Source organism: Myodes glareolus, chromosome 6 (assembly GCF_982192425.1).
Source record: "Myodes glareolus chromosome 6, mMyoGla1.1, whole genome shotgun sequence".
Lineage (NCBI taxonomy): Eukaryota > Metazoa > Chordata > Mammalia > Rodentia > Cricetidae > Myodes > Myodes glareolus.
In genome coordinates this window covers 94817926-94832555 of record NC_142031.1, presented here as the reverse complement: position 1 = coordinate 94832555, position 14630 = coordinate 94817926, and the positions used below count along the sequence as shown (strand labels likewise).

Genomic DNA, 14630 nt, shown 5'->3' with positions numbered 1-14630 from the left:
GAATGTACAGATTCTTTATTGCTCACCTCTCACACAAAACATACCTCCAGCCATTTCTTTCACAGCTTGACAGTGTTTACATGGACAAAAACCCGGCAGCAAGCATCGTGGGATTTCGGTAAAGGATGTGGAGAGCGACTCAGCCAGGCTTTCGTCTTCTGCAGCAATAATGAAGGGCCTCCTGCACAGAGCAGGACTGGATCTGACTTCGTAGTGCACTTCCATCACAAAAAGGTCTCTTGCCTAAAGCAAACTAACTTGTATTTGCTTGAGCCAGTGGCATTAACTCGTGCATAAAACAGATTTCTGCTTGTTGTTTCTTCTAGCAAATTTCAAGTAAAAACAAGGTTGAAGGAGGAACTCTGTCTCGATGGATGCAGGTCTGTTTGAGTTGCTATACTTAACTAAGTGCCTACAGATACTATAGCTCACAACTTAGTTTGCTTTTGTCATCTTTCTGGATTCTGGCCGTGTTCATGGTTTTTGGAGGAGCATATGGTACAGTATTCCATCAACAGGATAAGGCTACTGAATGTGCTATCTGCAAGAGAGCTCAGGTAATAGGAACCAACCCAACAGCTCTGTCACACAGCGATGTGACAAAACCTCTTTGAATAAAATGCCAATCGGGGCAAAGCTATAGTTGAAGAACAGACATCAGAAGATAGTTTACGGAAAATGCACACGGGTTGTTAATATGAGGAAGGTTTCCCAGCAGTAAATATAAAAAAAGTCTAGGCAAATCCTCATTTTCAAAACTTGCATATTGAAAACATGAAAACTATTTTATTCAAGTAATTTCCTCAAAAAAGCATGTATGTTCTAACTGGATTAGTCTACTGGTCAATTAAGGGCAATTTATATTGCCTTTAAATCTTGTTTTTCATAGAAAGGAGAGATATGTTTCTTAAATAAACAGTGTTATGCAAAACTGTTTAATAATAAAAAAGAGAGACTCGAATGAAGACCGACAAATGGCTGTCCCAACCAGGAGCATGCCTGCCGCCTATGGTCTTGCATTCATTCAAAACGGATGTCAGATTCGGGGTTCTGAAACGAAGCTTCTATTACTTGAGCTCTAGCAAAATATAAATTTCTGTAGCCTCAACTAGTATAATGTCTTCCTTGCCCAAATCCAGAATGACTATACTGATAGCCTCCATGTTGGAAATGCTGTTCAAACTGGCCCCCTTGGTGATAACTCTGGCTTCCTCTTCCGCCCCAGCCTCCTCCCTGGCCTCCACGTCCACCCCGGCCCCCTCTACCACCTCTTCCCCCACGACCACCGCCGCGATCCCCATGGTGTCCACCATCTTGGTATCTATTCTCCTGCTGGTATCCACCACCCTGGTACCCGCTTCCTGTATATGAAGATGTTTGGAAACCACCATAACCACCACCTTGATAGCCACTACTGTGGCCACCGTGGTAGCCACCAGGCTGGAAACCTGAATCTCGATAACCACCATCCTGGTGGGCACCTCCACTTCCACTCCCTCCATCTGTCCAGCCTCCTTGATGTTTATTTCCTCTTCCTCCCCCTCGGCCGCCATGGTCATAGCCACCACGTCCACCTCGCCCTCCTTGTTCATGACCTCCTCGTCCTCCATATGAGGAATGTTCATAACCACCTCTCCCTCCTCCTCGGCCTCCTGCTTGCTGCTGGGGGCCATCTTGTCTTTTTTGCCATGGTGGCATCTCTGGGGGTGGAGGTTCAATTTCATTGGGTCGACCACCTCTGTCAGGCACCCTGCCCATCAATACCTATGGAAAAGAAAGGTATTTTAGACATTTTATTTAGCAGATAGACAAATGTGAAAGAAAATGAAAATCCTCTAGTTACCTTATTGATGGCACAGGCAGTCTTTTCTCTTATGGAACCGCTGCTCGTCCTTAGAATCTTTGACAAGTCTTGTCTGGCAGCCAAAAGATGAGCAACGGAAATGCTACCTTTAGGAGACAAGACTGAGCGCTTCGGTTGGTAAACCTTAGCTAATTTTTCTGTCTGACTCTGTTGAAAAAAAGAAATGTTCAAAGACAAATGTTATTGTTCAGAACGATGCAGGGAACACTGCAACTAAAAAGGTTCAAGATAAAGATAAGGATAAAGATGTTACTGGGTTTGAATGCAGTTATCTCAGGTACCTTAGCTCTGTCAGACCAGCCAAAGGACTGCACAGTGACATCCAAACGCTTGATTAGCAGCTTCCTCCGGACTTCGTATTCATTGGCTATGGCTTGGTTAATGGCTTCTATCTTTTCCTGAAGCAAAGTTTAAGAAACCAGTTAGAATTTACACACGGGCTTGATCTTGATCTCCTGTTCCTAAAGCAGAAAAGCGTCTGTTGCTTTCACAAGTGACTCCCCAGCATTCACCACACACAGTCCTTCCCACTGGCTAATTACGAACAGCCGGTGAAGTGACAGGACAGCAAAGTTTGCCCCGAAACAATAATATGTAGAAAGCCAAAAAATTCTGTTTAGCTTTCCCATAGTTCACTGCGTTTAGTTGGTTCAGCTTAGTCAGATTTTGGTTTGGATCCACCTGGCGATTAGAAAAATTTATTTAGACGAAACTTCAATTTATTTAATAAGTGAATGAAATATTTACAAATTATGAGGTAAGTGCTCTGAGTCATACACAAATAACTCTTTCTCCATAATGGAGTCCCCCAAATGGTTTTAAGGATGTCCAGGTAGCAAATCAAAAAGTATACTAATCAAAAAGTATAATTTAAGTCAGGTGAAATCACAGTACTTGGAAGGCTGAGGCAAGGCAACTGCCTCAAGTGTGAAGCCAACCTGGGCTACAAGTGCCGACACAAAAAATGGTTCCTTACAAAGTTGACTCGGGAGGATGACGACTCACCCAGTGGGCTGGTCCCATCGGCTTCTTCAATAGCGGCTTTCCCACATGATTAGGTGGAACTTTTGCTAATGTTTCCTTTAACTGACACAAAAACAGATGAATGAATAAAAAAAACTACAAGTAATAACGCATCTCCCTCATTTTCCCAATTCCCATCATATCTTGCCGTCAGAAGAAGACTCCTGACAGAGGCAGAGGTGGAGGCGGATTTGAAACGTAAATGCAAAGACCCATAAGGTGAGACACTGGGGTCCCACTCCTCCGTGACTAGAGAAGCATGGATCCTTCACTGGACCTGGAGCCGTGCCTGACGCCAGTGGGCACTGAATGAGCAGCAGCTGAATGGTGAATGGACACACAGACTACGAACTACAGATACATGCCGTGCCCCACAGCGCTCACCCCGATAGTCAGACAGGAAGTAACTTTATACAACAAATACCATTTTCTTTTATTTATTCATCCATTTTTTAAAATTAAAATTGCTTGTTCCTAATTATATACAAATATAAAAAAATCAGTATTCTGTTGATAACGTGTGGCATTAAGATGATTCTATTTTCACACACTAAATTAGGTTCATAGCCAGCAAACTGAGTTTGCTAGTTGAAATATATAGATCCAAAGCAACTGGATTAGAAAAAAGAACTTATTAACGTCCTTTCTGTCCAGTCAGTAGGGGGAAGCATAGTAATCATGACAAAAACTGTAAAAATTGCCTCAAGTTCAATCATTTTATTAAGGCCTTAAGAATCTTAATTATTTTTACATAATATCTAGCTTACTTCAGCTTTTAAACCAAAGTATTAAGTTTCATTTTTGAAAAAGAAACATGTCAATGTTTAAAAATAACAAAACCAAAAAGCCCACTAAAATATTAATTTCTCTTTAAGGCATCTAGGACTTAAAACCCCAAACTCATTTATTCACAATCCTTATTAATACGTACATTAGGTTCCCATTAAGAGAAATAAACTTAATGCTTCATTTCAAACAAACGTAGGACTATGCCTTTAATACGCTACAATCGGTACTAAAGGTCTTACTTTTTTCTCAATCCCGCTGAAGAATTGGAACATAGTTATATTGGCTGGAGGTTTGGACATTCCTAGAGCAATACATATGCCTTTCAACTCTCGAAAGACCTCACTACCGCCTCCTTCTTGAGCTTTTTTTGGAGGAGCATTCACACAGAGCATTCTGGCAGCTTCTAGTTCTGAGATGAGGTATGCTGAAGTAAACAAAATGAGATTTCAAAATAAGATACTACAGTTAACAGCCAAGTCTGGAGTCACAACTCTATAGACCTAAGGATACGTAACTTTTAAAGCTGCAAGAATGGACAGAACAAGAAATGAAAACCACTTTACCTGCTGATGACATAACATATACACTGCTATGTGACTCAGGTATTTATGCACGGTTTACAGGTTCATTAAAATTAGGCAATACTTTGAAACCAGAGACCAAGGTTGATCACACCTAAAGATCTGGATTCTTGAATTCGACCATGCTACCTCCAGAACAGGGGCTGGCATCTGTTAAAAATCTTGCACAAGGAGACAGCCAGATGGCCAATTTTCAATATTTTTTTTTTTCACTTTGAGTCACTTCTAAGCATGATGACAAAACCGCCCTGTCAACTCTAATAATCAGACTGTCTGGAACTGGTCTGAAACCTTTTAATTAAGTATGAAGGTACTGGACTTCCTAAAAGTCCTCTTATTTTCCAATCTTCCCACCTGCCCTTTCCACATTCCTTACCTTCTTCCCCATAATACAATGAAATTTTCAAGTCACTTCTGCTTTTCAGTACTTTGTCATGTGTGTCTACAAGTGTGCACACCACAGCACATGTATGGAGTTCAGACGATTACTTGCAGGAGTTGGTTTTCTTAACTATGTGGGTCAGGGTTTGCGCTCCAATGGTCAGTCTTGGTGGGAAGAGCCTCTACCCTTGGAGCCATCCTTTTGGGCTCTCAAGTCACTTTTTGTCATTAATCCCTTTGAATTGAGTATCCCCCTGTGAGTTGTTTAGCTTAGTATAATGAGGGCCACATTTGCAGGTAATTCAGCAGAAGGCCTAACTAAATAGTGAATAACATTCCTGTAACTGTTCCTAGGACATTTACACCTAAACCATAGGATTTCTGAGTATTCAGCAAAGTTGGCTTCTACACTTGAGAGGTGCTTCCTAGGTCATTCCATCTTGTCAGAAACAACAAAGTGTGATTGGCTTGAATATCTCACTTGCTATCCACCGGACACAAGGCCAAAGTCAAGGGGGTCATGATTTTGGCGAGTCATTCCGGAGAAGCCACCAATTCCTATTTTAAAGTAATAAATGCAGCTAGTTTCTGCAGAGGTCACACCATGTGGTTTTAATAAATCTTGGTAGGTTCCACGTAGCAAGCTGTACTTGGGTGTTGAGACAATGAGAACAGTAAAACTTGTGGCTATGGCAATAGCCAAAGCTGCTGTAAACAGGTTTTTAGCAGGGTTCTGTCACACTGGCTCTCATACGCCAATCGCTGCTTTCCTGCCAAAACACTAGAGCTGGGCAGCTGCCACTAGGGCTCCACAGTCTGCTCAGCCGGGAACATTTATTGTCTGGGCTTTTAAGGAAGTTTGCCAACCCCTGTTCTAGAAAATCATATATGATTTAACAATACACTGGTTGTTTAAATTTGGGATGAGCTAGTTCAGTTATTCATGAGATTAACTAATATCATCACATCAACAAACTTTAAAGCAAGTGACATGCTCAGGATACTAGAAAGGCACTGGAGACACTAGTAAAAAAAACATCCAAAAACCAATGGGGATCTCTATTGATAATCTAGTTAAGAATCAAAATATCTTTCCCCTTCATCTATTAGGAATTCAATCCTGACTTAACTGAAATATGAGTATAAACTGGGAGCCATAAACAGCCAGTAAACGGCCCAGAGTCCCTACGCTCAAAGACTCTTCTAGTCTGCTAGTTCAAATGAGGTTTGTTCATTTTTCTCTTAAAGTAGAATGTACTAAACAATCAGGTTAGTGACACTGGATGCTAGAAGAAAGAAAACCCTAGCATCAAGATAGGGCAGAAGTGATCTTTGGCGAGATGAGAACACGCACACAGAGCAGCAATGAGTATATGCAGAAGCACTACAGTGAAGAGGTTGCAGACTAAGAGGCATGTTGAGGGATGCAGGCTGCAGTGACAAGGAGAAAGAAGGGGCCAGGCGAGCACTGGTGAAGGATGTAAAAAGCGAGAGGCCTCCAGCTGCTTCCCTTATTTACGGGAGCTCTGGGTGCACTCTTGATAAGATCTTCAGGTATCAATTCATAAAAGTAAACTTAGTAACTATGATCCTGATTCCAAAATAGTATAGTCTCCTTAGGAAGTGGCAAGTAGTTAAAGGCACTTTATAAAGATTTACAGTCAATGTGGCTTTCTTAAGTGTAAGTAGGAAAACGCTGAACTCTGAGCTCTGTGGAAGATTCGCAGTGGCTTGCTTCTGAAGTTGATAACTGAAGTGACAAGTACAACTGGTCAGGACAAATCATACTACATAGAATCAGCTGGACCGCTGTGGCTAGGCCAGTCAGAACCTGAAGGAGACTGGATGAATGAGTAAAAGCTAGATTAAAAACATTAATACCTAAAGCAAGTCATGGCCCTACACGTATATATCCCCAGCAACAAATACTGGACAAAGGTAATGCTGAGAAACTGCAGAAATTTTTAGTGCCTAAGCGTAATAGCTGTAGTACATTTTTCCCCCTAAAAAGAACAAAAAACTCCCCCAAACCCATAAACGTTCAAAACTGGGGTGTCAGTATTTTTTAGACACGACAGTCCAGCTCCAAAACCAGAAAAACTCCCTGGCCTCTGCTTGTTATAAGACAACCTCAAAGAATTAGAGAATGTTACCAGAATCTGAGCTAAGATCACTGCTGGTGCTTACTGGGAGTTTCTACAAGGCAATACAATGTATGAGTCTACTGCCTGTATTTAGCTTTCATGTCATTTTAAGAGGCATGGAAGCAAAGAACTTGTCATAAAAATGATTCCCCAGAATGATCAGTAGGGAGAGTAACCATTCAAGTGCTGATCCTGTGTGCTTAGAAACAAAACCAAACCCCATTTACCAATCCAGAGAGCCATCAGTAAAACAAAACACTTACATTAAAATCATATAAGCACTGCTTCTACCCACTACAGTCTTGCCCATCTATTTAAACGAGTGCTTTTAGCCTAGAACGTTATGATGACACACTGCCATGGCACTCCAGCATCTTCACTGGTCACAGCAGGAGAGGCACTTCAGCCAGAGGAGCACAAAAGCAGAGGCCAGGAAAGAGGGACAGTTATCAAAACACAGCACCATCGGTGTGCATGCATCCACCAGCTCCTAGTGGGAAATGGAATTGTCTTTCAAAATGGAATGGATTTGAATTCAAGTCACAATGAAACAAACTACAACAAGAATGACCCATACATTACTCATGGAAAGCAGAGCACAGCTACAGTTAGTAGCCATGAACTTACTGAGCAGGAGGAGGCAGTTCTTCTGAACAAGAAGGCGCTTGGTTACGTCCCCAGACGTCAGAGAAGGATACGGGCAGTTCATCTCCCCAAGCAGCCCACTCACCTCAAGCTGGAATTCTTCAGCTTCACTTGGACCTTGGGAGGAGTAAAATAATTGACAGTGTCAATCACAGGAGAGATTCCCACCAGGCTTTTCCCGCCTCAGCTCTTCCTGATGCATCCTTCCTCACAGCACTGCAAAATCCTTTGGTGCTGTGCTTTAGGCTAGGTTCCTTACCCGGAAATTAAAAATTACTATTTATTGTTTTGTGTGTATCATGTGTGGGGGGAACACACGGGTAAAGAGGTCAGAAAGACTCTGCAGAGTTGGGTCTCTTCTTCCATCTTCCTTGTGGTTGCAGGGACCAAACTCAGGTCACCAGGCTTGCACGGCAACTGCTCTTCCTGCTGAGCCCCTACCTGAGAGTTTTTAACGGTGCCTACTTTATACCCCATCCAGGTTTTCTGCCTGCTCTTAAAGACTTCCCAACTGTTCACACAAGCCTTTCCCAGTGCATTCATTCACAACCATCTAGGCACCAGTTTCACAAATACCGGCTCTGCAGGGCCACACCTCTCTCATCAATGTCCCAGGATGGCCTGTCTCATTTCTACTTTCGAGTCTTTACTTAAGTTATAACTGAATGACAGGGCGACCACTCTTTTCCACTAGCAAACCTCTGCCATCCACATCCCAGAGGCTTCTCCTCACTGAGACCCAAGTACTCTTACACTCATTGATGTCTTCCCCCCGTGAACTACACAGGCAAGAGTTTAATTACTGTAGCAACCACCAGTTGTTTCACATGTATCTAACATTCCCAGTTAACTGAAACTGGAAGGCAGCAAGTGTGACCTAGTGCTCTGTATTCCTGTAACACGCAAGCAAGTGTGAGTTCAGTGGGTAAGTCAAGGGGGGTGTGGATGTCATCTCCACCGATTTGCCTGTTCTACTCAGTATCACAAACGGGTAGAAACTAATAAGTGTTGGAGTCATTTTCAAGACCCAAGTCCATTTTCTCACCACGTTTATCAAACTGTGACTGGTCAACCCTAAGGCTTCACAGATCTCAGACATAGCAATGGGAGACGAGGCAGAAGAGAGGAGAAACACCAGTGCTTCATCAGTTGTGATCAAATCACCCAGAGTTCCGCAGGCTCTTTTACAGACAGGTGCTGTGGGGCGGTGAAGAAGCGTTGTGCTAAGGGGGCCCTCCCTCTACACAGGCAGGGTAACCACACTGTCTTATCTGTTTAACGTTGGCTTCTATACGACCCCAGTTAAAGACAGTATCTGATCCAGTGTTTTCAAAGGTTTCTAAAATTTCTGATACAATAAGTGACAGAATGCCAAAGTGGCTAAAAACACTGGTTCCTCAACTTCTCCTGGATTGAATCCTGGCTATGTGACCGACCCCAGGCAATGTATTTAATTTCTTCGGGCTTTGTCATGGAATGTGTAAGAGTAATAGAATCTAACGCATAGAACTGCCCAAGACTTAAATGAGTCAACCTGTGCATACTGCTTTGAAATCAAGGAATAAATAAAATGTCTGCTATCATTATTATGACACTGGATTTTATTAATTGAATTGGTCAGACCTGGGCTAGGATGTGGTCCAGTGGTCCAGCGCCTGGTCTGAGGTACTGGGTTAGAACCCCTCCCTTTCTCTCTCTGTCTCTCACTCTCTCCTACCCGTGATGAGGTACTACCTGAAACATACACATACACACTCTCTTCCTCGCTTCCCTTTTCTCTCCAACCCATTGCTAGAACTGAATATAATCAACCTGCACAAGTTAAATATACTAACAAGCCAGGTGAGTAATCCCAGCACACAGGAGGCTGATGTAAAATTTCCTCAAACCAGCCTGAGCAATAGAGGATGCCTGAGTCTCAGCAAGACACGGTGTCTCCAAAGTACCAAGAAACAAAGCACACACATACCCAAGCAAGAGTGAGCACTTCAAAATGGAATCATGTGGGGAGATATTGTCCCAGGAGTACACTAACAGGCAGATGTTCTTATTTGCTACCCATTAGAGCTTTACCTATGGCACGAGGGAGCAGAAGGTAGAGTGTCAGGTTTCAAGCTCATTCAGAGTCAATGAACAATGGTAAATGTCAAGAAAACTGACAAATATGAGTGCTCTCAATCCCATAATCTGGGGGTGCTGCATCTGGTTGCGATGTAACTAATGGTGGGTTCCAATGCCATGAAAGCAGCCTAATGGAGTGTCCCATTCTTCCCAAGCCCAGTAGAATTAAAATGCACATTTTACATACTATACACGGTTCTGGAATCTGGCAGTCCTAAAAGAAGTACATTTCAAATCCTATTGGCCACCAACCCAGGATCTCACAATTCATGTTTCACAGAATACACACAATGCAGCCTGCAGCCCATGCCAATAACCCAGCACTCTGCAGGCTGAGGCAGATAGATCATGAGAAAGGCCAGTCTGTGCTGTGCTGTGCTGCATAGTGAGCCCCATTAAAACAAACAAAACAAAACAAAATAAAACAATGAAAGCACATATATTTCATATTTGTACTCTCTATTTTCTGTTTCGGTAAAAGGGTCTTTTCAGTCTCTGCACATGTTTTATCCAGTGCCTTACAGTTAGAGTTACTTTATCCCAGAAAACAACATCAAAAAGCACTGTGTGTGTGAGTGTGTGTGTATGTTGTATATGTATGTGCTGGGGAGCACAGGGCCTTGGCATGCTTCTTTATGGCTATAAAACACTGAAAATTCTAGCTTTGATATTAATAATGAAGTTCAGAATTATTATTTAAATTATTTTTTAAAGTGAAGGTTTACTTACTGTTAGTTGCTTGCACATTTTCTTCTAGTTTACAGAGTACTCTTAATTCAGAGACCAGCCAAGCACAGAGTTTGGTAAACTCGGGAGAAGTGGCTCCAGCAGAGACGGCCTGTGACAGCGCACCATCGTCCAACAATGGGCCCTTGTAACTGGTGAATAAGAAACTACATTTTAGCAGACAATCAACATGCCCCGTATGTTGCAAGTAAAATTTGTCTATTGCTTATGGAAAGCAGAAATAATTTAATAAAGTATAAATACCAATAAAGCCCCCAACACTTTATAAACAGGGCATGGTAGCATATGCTTGCAATCTTCATAACAGAGGTAGAGGCGTGAGGGTCAAAAACTCAAGGTCAGTTCAGGGTAAGCAGAGACCAACAACAGAGAAACCCCACAATTACCTGTAGATATTTAATGAACGTAATCCCGTGCTAGTGAATAACATCAACACACTCACTGCAAGCTCTTCTGCAGGGTTTACTTTCTTACTGGCCTAAATGAACTAAGTATTAAATTCCAGTTAAATAGTAGGTACTTGTAGAACAATCACGTCAGAACCAAAACTTACATTCTCTAGAAATTTTTTCCCAAAATCAATTAGATCTTATTTTTGGTGATTTGCTTTAGGAATCTTTCCAAGAATATCAACTACTCAGGAAAGAGAAGCAGGCAAAATCAAGGGTTCAAAGTCAGCCCGTGTAAGTTAGCAAGCTCTGAACAATCAATCAATCAAGTAATCTTAAAGTATATATTGTTGGGCAGTGAGATGGCTCGGTGGGTTTGGTGCTTACTAGCAGGCGTATGACCTGAGTTCAATTCTGGAACCCACAAGGTACAAGGACGGGATCAACCGCAAACCTGCCTCTGACTTCCACAAGTACAGCATGCCCATGCGCACAAATAAGTAAACGTAATTTTTCCCTGTTTTGTAAAGACAGGGTCTCTATGTAGTCCTAGCTGTTCTGGCACTTGCTATGTGGACCAGGCTGGCCTCAAACTCACAGAAATTTGCCCGTCTCTTCCTCCCAGGGAAAAAGATGTGTGCTGCCATGCCCATCATAAAAAAATTAACGTAGTTTAAGATTATATTCTTTTTTAAGCGAAATACTGAATAAAAATGTCATCAAAAATGTACATTAAATATGCTTAACATGGTATTTAGAGGTATGGTACAGAAATTACATGCTAAGGTGCCTTTAAAATATGCTTACTTATATGAAATGGATTACAATAAAGTCTTCTATACACAAAAAAGAAATTATACATCATCCTGCAACTAGATTAAAAGAAATAGGGGAGCTGGAGAGATGATTCAACAGCTAATGGCACTTGCAGCTCTTACAGAGGCCTGGGTTCAGCTCCCAGCACCCACACTGGGCAGCCAATAACTTCATATAATCCAGTTCTTGGGGATCTGGCTCTTGCTTTTGGCCTCCTCAGGTATCAGGTATGCACATGGCGTACATTGTCATGCACATATATACACGTAAAAACAAAATCCAAACACGTCTTTATAAAAAAAAAAAAATCACAGTAGAGACACTTAAAAGCCCAGGCCTTGCTAGAAATGTCTTCTTGTGTTCCACATTCACTCAACAGTAACACTAAATTCCCACTGTGTGCCAAGCTAGAGAGAAAGGATAATATTCAACTGCAATTCCTACTGTGTGCCACACTAGAGATAACAGAATTCAACTGCAATTCGGAGTGAGTTCTTTAAAAACACATATTATTATTTGGCTTAATATTTGAATGCAACCAAACTAAGTTACATTTTTGCTTTTGTTTTTCGAGACAGGGTTTCTCAGTTTTAGACAGTTTTAGAGCCTGTCCTGGAACTAGCTCTTGTAGACCAGGCTGGCCTCGAACTCACAGCGATCCACCTGCCTCTGCCAGAGTGCTAGGATTAAAGGCATGTGCCACCACCGCCCAGTTAAGTTACAATTTTTTAAACTTTCAGAAAAATCCCATGGGTTATATTACAATTTGACTGAACTATTTATTTGAGGGCAACTGTTGCAGGAATCATTAGTTATAGTAAGTCAGACAAGAAAAAGCACCATTGGTATAAAAGAACAATAATAAGAAGCAATTTCATCTATGGCTGCTGGTCAACTGACCTTACCCACACAGAATGTCCCCGTCTTCTTCATCTACTCCTTCAACACTAACCTTATGTATCAATGAGTTCTAGAACTTCATTTCTTTCCAAGTAAAGAGAACCTCCTCAGTGCTTCTAAGAGCTGTCATGCGACCCTCCCTTCCACATAAACTTATACCGAGTAAGCAGGGCACTGGCACACAGCAAGTGTCCTTCAAAGAACATTTAGTGAGCAAAATACCGTTAGACACCCGTTTAAAAGCAGAATAGGACTGACTTAGGGCCCAACGCAGAACTAAGCTGCCTAATGTCGGAGTCATTTACAAAGTGTGTTTTAAAGAAATGACAATGGTGACCTCATTTTAACAAAGAAAGAAACGATGCTTTCTTTCTGAACAGTACCTACTAGGACACCAAGTTATTAAATGGGTTGACTTTAAGATATCGCAAGGTTTTCTTTCTTTTTGTTTTTTCGAGACAGGGTTTTCTGTAGCGTTGGAGCCTATCCTGGAACTAGCTCTTGTTGACCAGGGTGGCCTTGAACTCACAGAGTTCCGCTTGCCTCAGCCTCCTGAGTGCTGGGATTAAAGGCGTGCACCACCACCCACCACCACCACCGCCTGGCTTCAAGGTGTCCTTTCTTAAAAAAGGTTTCTCTTAAGACTTTTCAGAAACCAAAACGCCGAAAAGTTATTCTCTGATAAAAAATTATAGTTAAAAATACAACTATTAGCAGGGTACGAGGAGTCACACCTTTAATCTTCGCTCTCAGGGGACAGAGGCAGATGGATCGTTGTGAGCTATCTACATAACCAGGGTTACAGTGCAACCCTGTCTCAAAAACAAACAAAAAAACAGCTAGCTAAATCTGTGCTGATTTTCCCTCTGAAGTGGTTACACACAGGCAAATACTTAATCATACATATTTTCTTTCTTTCTTTCTGGAATCACTTTTAGACCAAGAAATTCTAGGTTCTCAAATTTGTGTGCCTTGATCTGGATGACACAAGGAGATACAAGACGAAAAATAAGTGTGTTGATTTCTTGGTGGGGGAAATGACCCCTGGAATCCCGGAGTTGAACCAGGCTGTGCTGGGTCAGGAGTCACTCACTGTCTGTGATCCCTAAGGCAGGTGGTGAAAGGTTCGGTGCACAGCTGGGCGGGCTAGAGAAACTGCTGCATCGCCTAGACGTGCGCCTTTGCAAGCCTAGGTGCATGCAGAGATGACTGAGCAAACATTTTTTTTTCTTTTTTGAGAGAAGTAGGGTGGGGGTAGAAGCTCAAGACGGGAGTAGAAAACCTTGGGGACAAACAGGCAAGCAGAGACAACTTTGGCAAACCAAAAAGTGGGGGTAGGGTGGGAGGACGGGAGGCAAGAAGAGGAGCTCGGGGAGTGGGGGTGGTGAGAACCGGAGCCCAGACAATGACACGCACGGCAGACACACGCCGCGGGGAGCCGGGCTGGAGGGAGCATCGGGCAGGACGTGGGGAGACCGACCCCAGCCGGCACGGCAGGCGTGGACGTGGCACCGGGGTCCCAGAGCCAGCGGGAAGCTACAGCGGGAGTCTGGGTGCGGCGTGGAGAGGCAGGTGGCTCCGACCGGGGCGCCCAAGGAGTTCCCGGGGCTCCAGCAGAGTGAACTTGGAGAAACTCATGTCCCCGCGGTCTTACCCTAGATCTTCCAACGACTCCAAGATGTCAGTCTCCATGAGGTCACACTCCATGCTACTGTGGTATTCAAATTTCCGAGTCGTCAGGCTGCCCTCTCGCCGGCAACGCGTACACTCGCGCATGCGCTCCTTCCCCGGAACTTCCAAGTCGACAGCTGGCGCCTCAGTCTCTGCACTGCGCATGTTCCGAGGGTGCGCAAGCAGTTTAGTCCCGCCCATTGCCCCACCTCCCCGCTGAAAATGACCGAGCATGCGCATGCACACTATAAAATAATGACGCTGTCTGCCCTAAGAAGGGCAGGAAGACTGGCGGCGTGGCAGCTGGGCTCCCGGACCCAGCCAGGGGGCGAGGAGCTCTTGGAATGCGCATGTGCACAACTTTGGGCGAGGCGGACAGGCGCCGGAGGCGCTTGAGGGAGGTCGTGCCGGGGCTTCTAGGGCGTGAGCTATGCACTCACTGGCTCATAGAAGGGCAAATTTGTGTGGCCTAGGGCAGGGGTAGATGGGTCAGGAACAATGAATGCCAGATTTAATTTTCTTCAGAGAAGCCTCAGTTTTTCAGGGTTAGAGAGGTCTC

General features: G+C 43.3%; 1 protein-coding gene across 2 annotated transcripts; it reads right to left on the bottom strand.

The window, feature by feature from the left end:
• On the bottom strand, positions 1-14214 carry Tslig3a (tRNA splicing ligase complex subunit 3A). Of its 2 annotated transcripts, XM_048416160.3 has the most exons (8): positions 14055-14214; positions 10278-10426; positions 7410-7544; positions 3916-4100; positions 2870-2950; positions 2146-2262; positions 1844-2011; positions 1-1764 (listed from the first exon to the last, which is right to left on the bottom strand). In XM_048416160.3, the coding sequence occupies exons 1-8, from the start codon at positions 14174-14176 to the stop codon at positions 1105-1107; spliced, it is 1617 nt and encodes a 538-aa protein (XP_048272117.2). In that variant the 5' UTR covers positions 14177-14214; the 3' UTR covers positions 1-1104. The 2 variants fall into 2 exon arrangements, with proteins under 2 accessions (XP_048272117.2, XP_085547151.1); XM_085691025.2 differs by lacking the exons at positions 3916-4100; positions 10278-10426; positions 14055-14214 and having other exon boundaries at positions 7410-7545.
• Positions 14215-14630: the final 416 nt, after the last annotated feature.

Coding starts and splice junctions, on each gene's coding strand:
- Tslig3a (XM_048416160.3), bottom strand. CDS start 14,176: ATGCGCGAGTGTACGCGTTGCCGGCGAGAGGGCAGCCTGACGACTCGG. Junction 10,427..14,054: donor GAGTCGTTGGAAGATCTAGG/GTAAGACCGCGG, acceptor CTTATTCACCAG/TTACAAGGGCCCATTGTTGG. Junction 2,263..2,869: donor CGATGGGACCAGCCCACTGG/GTGAGTCGTCAT, acceptor ACTTTGCTTCAG/GAAAAGATAGAAGCCATTAA.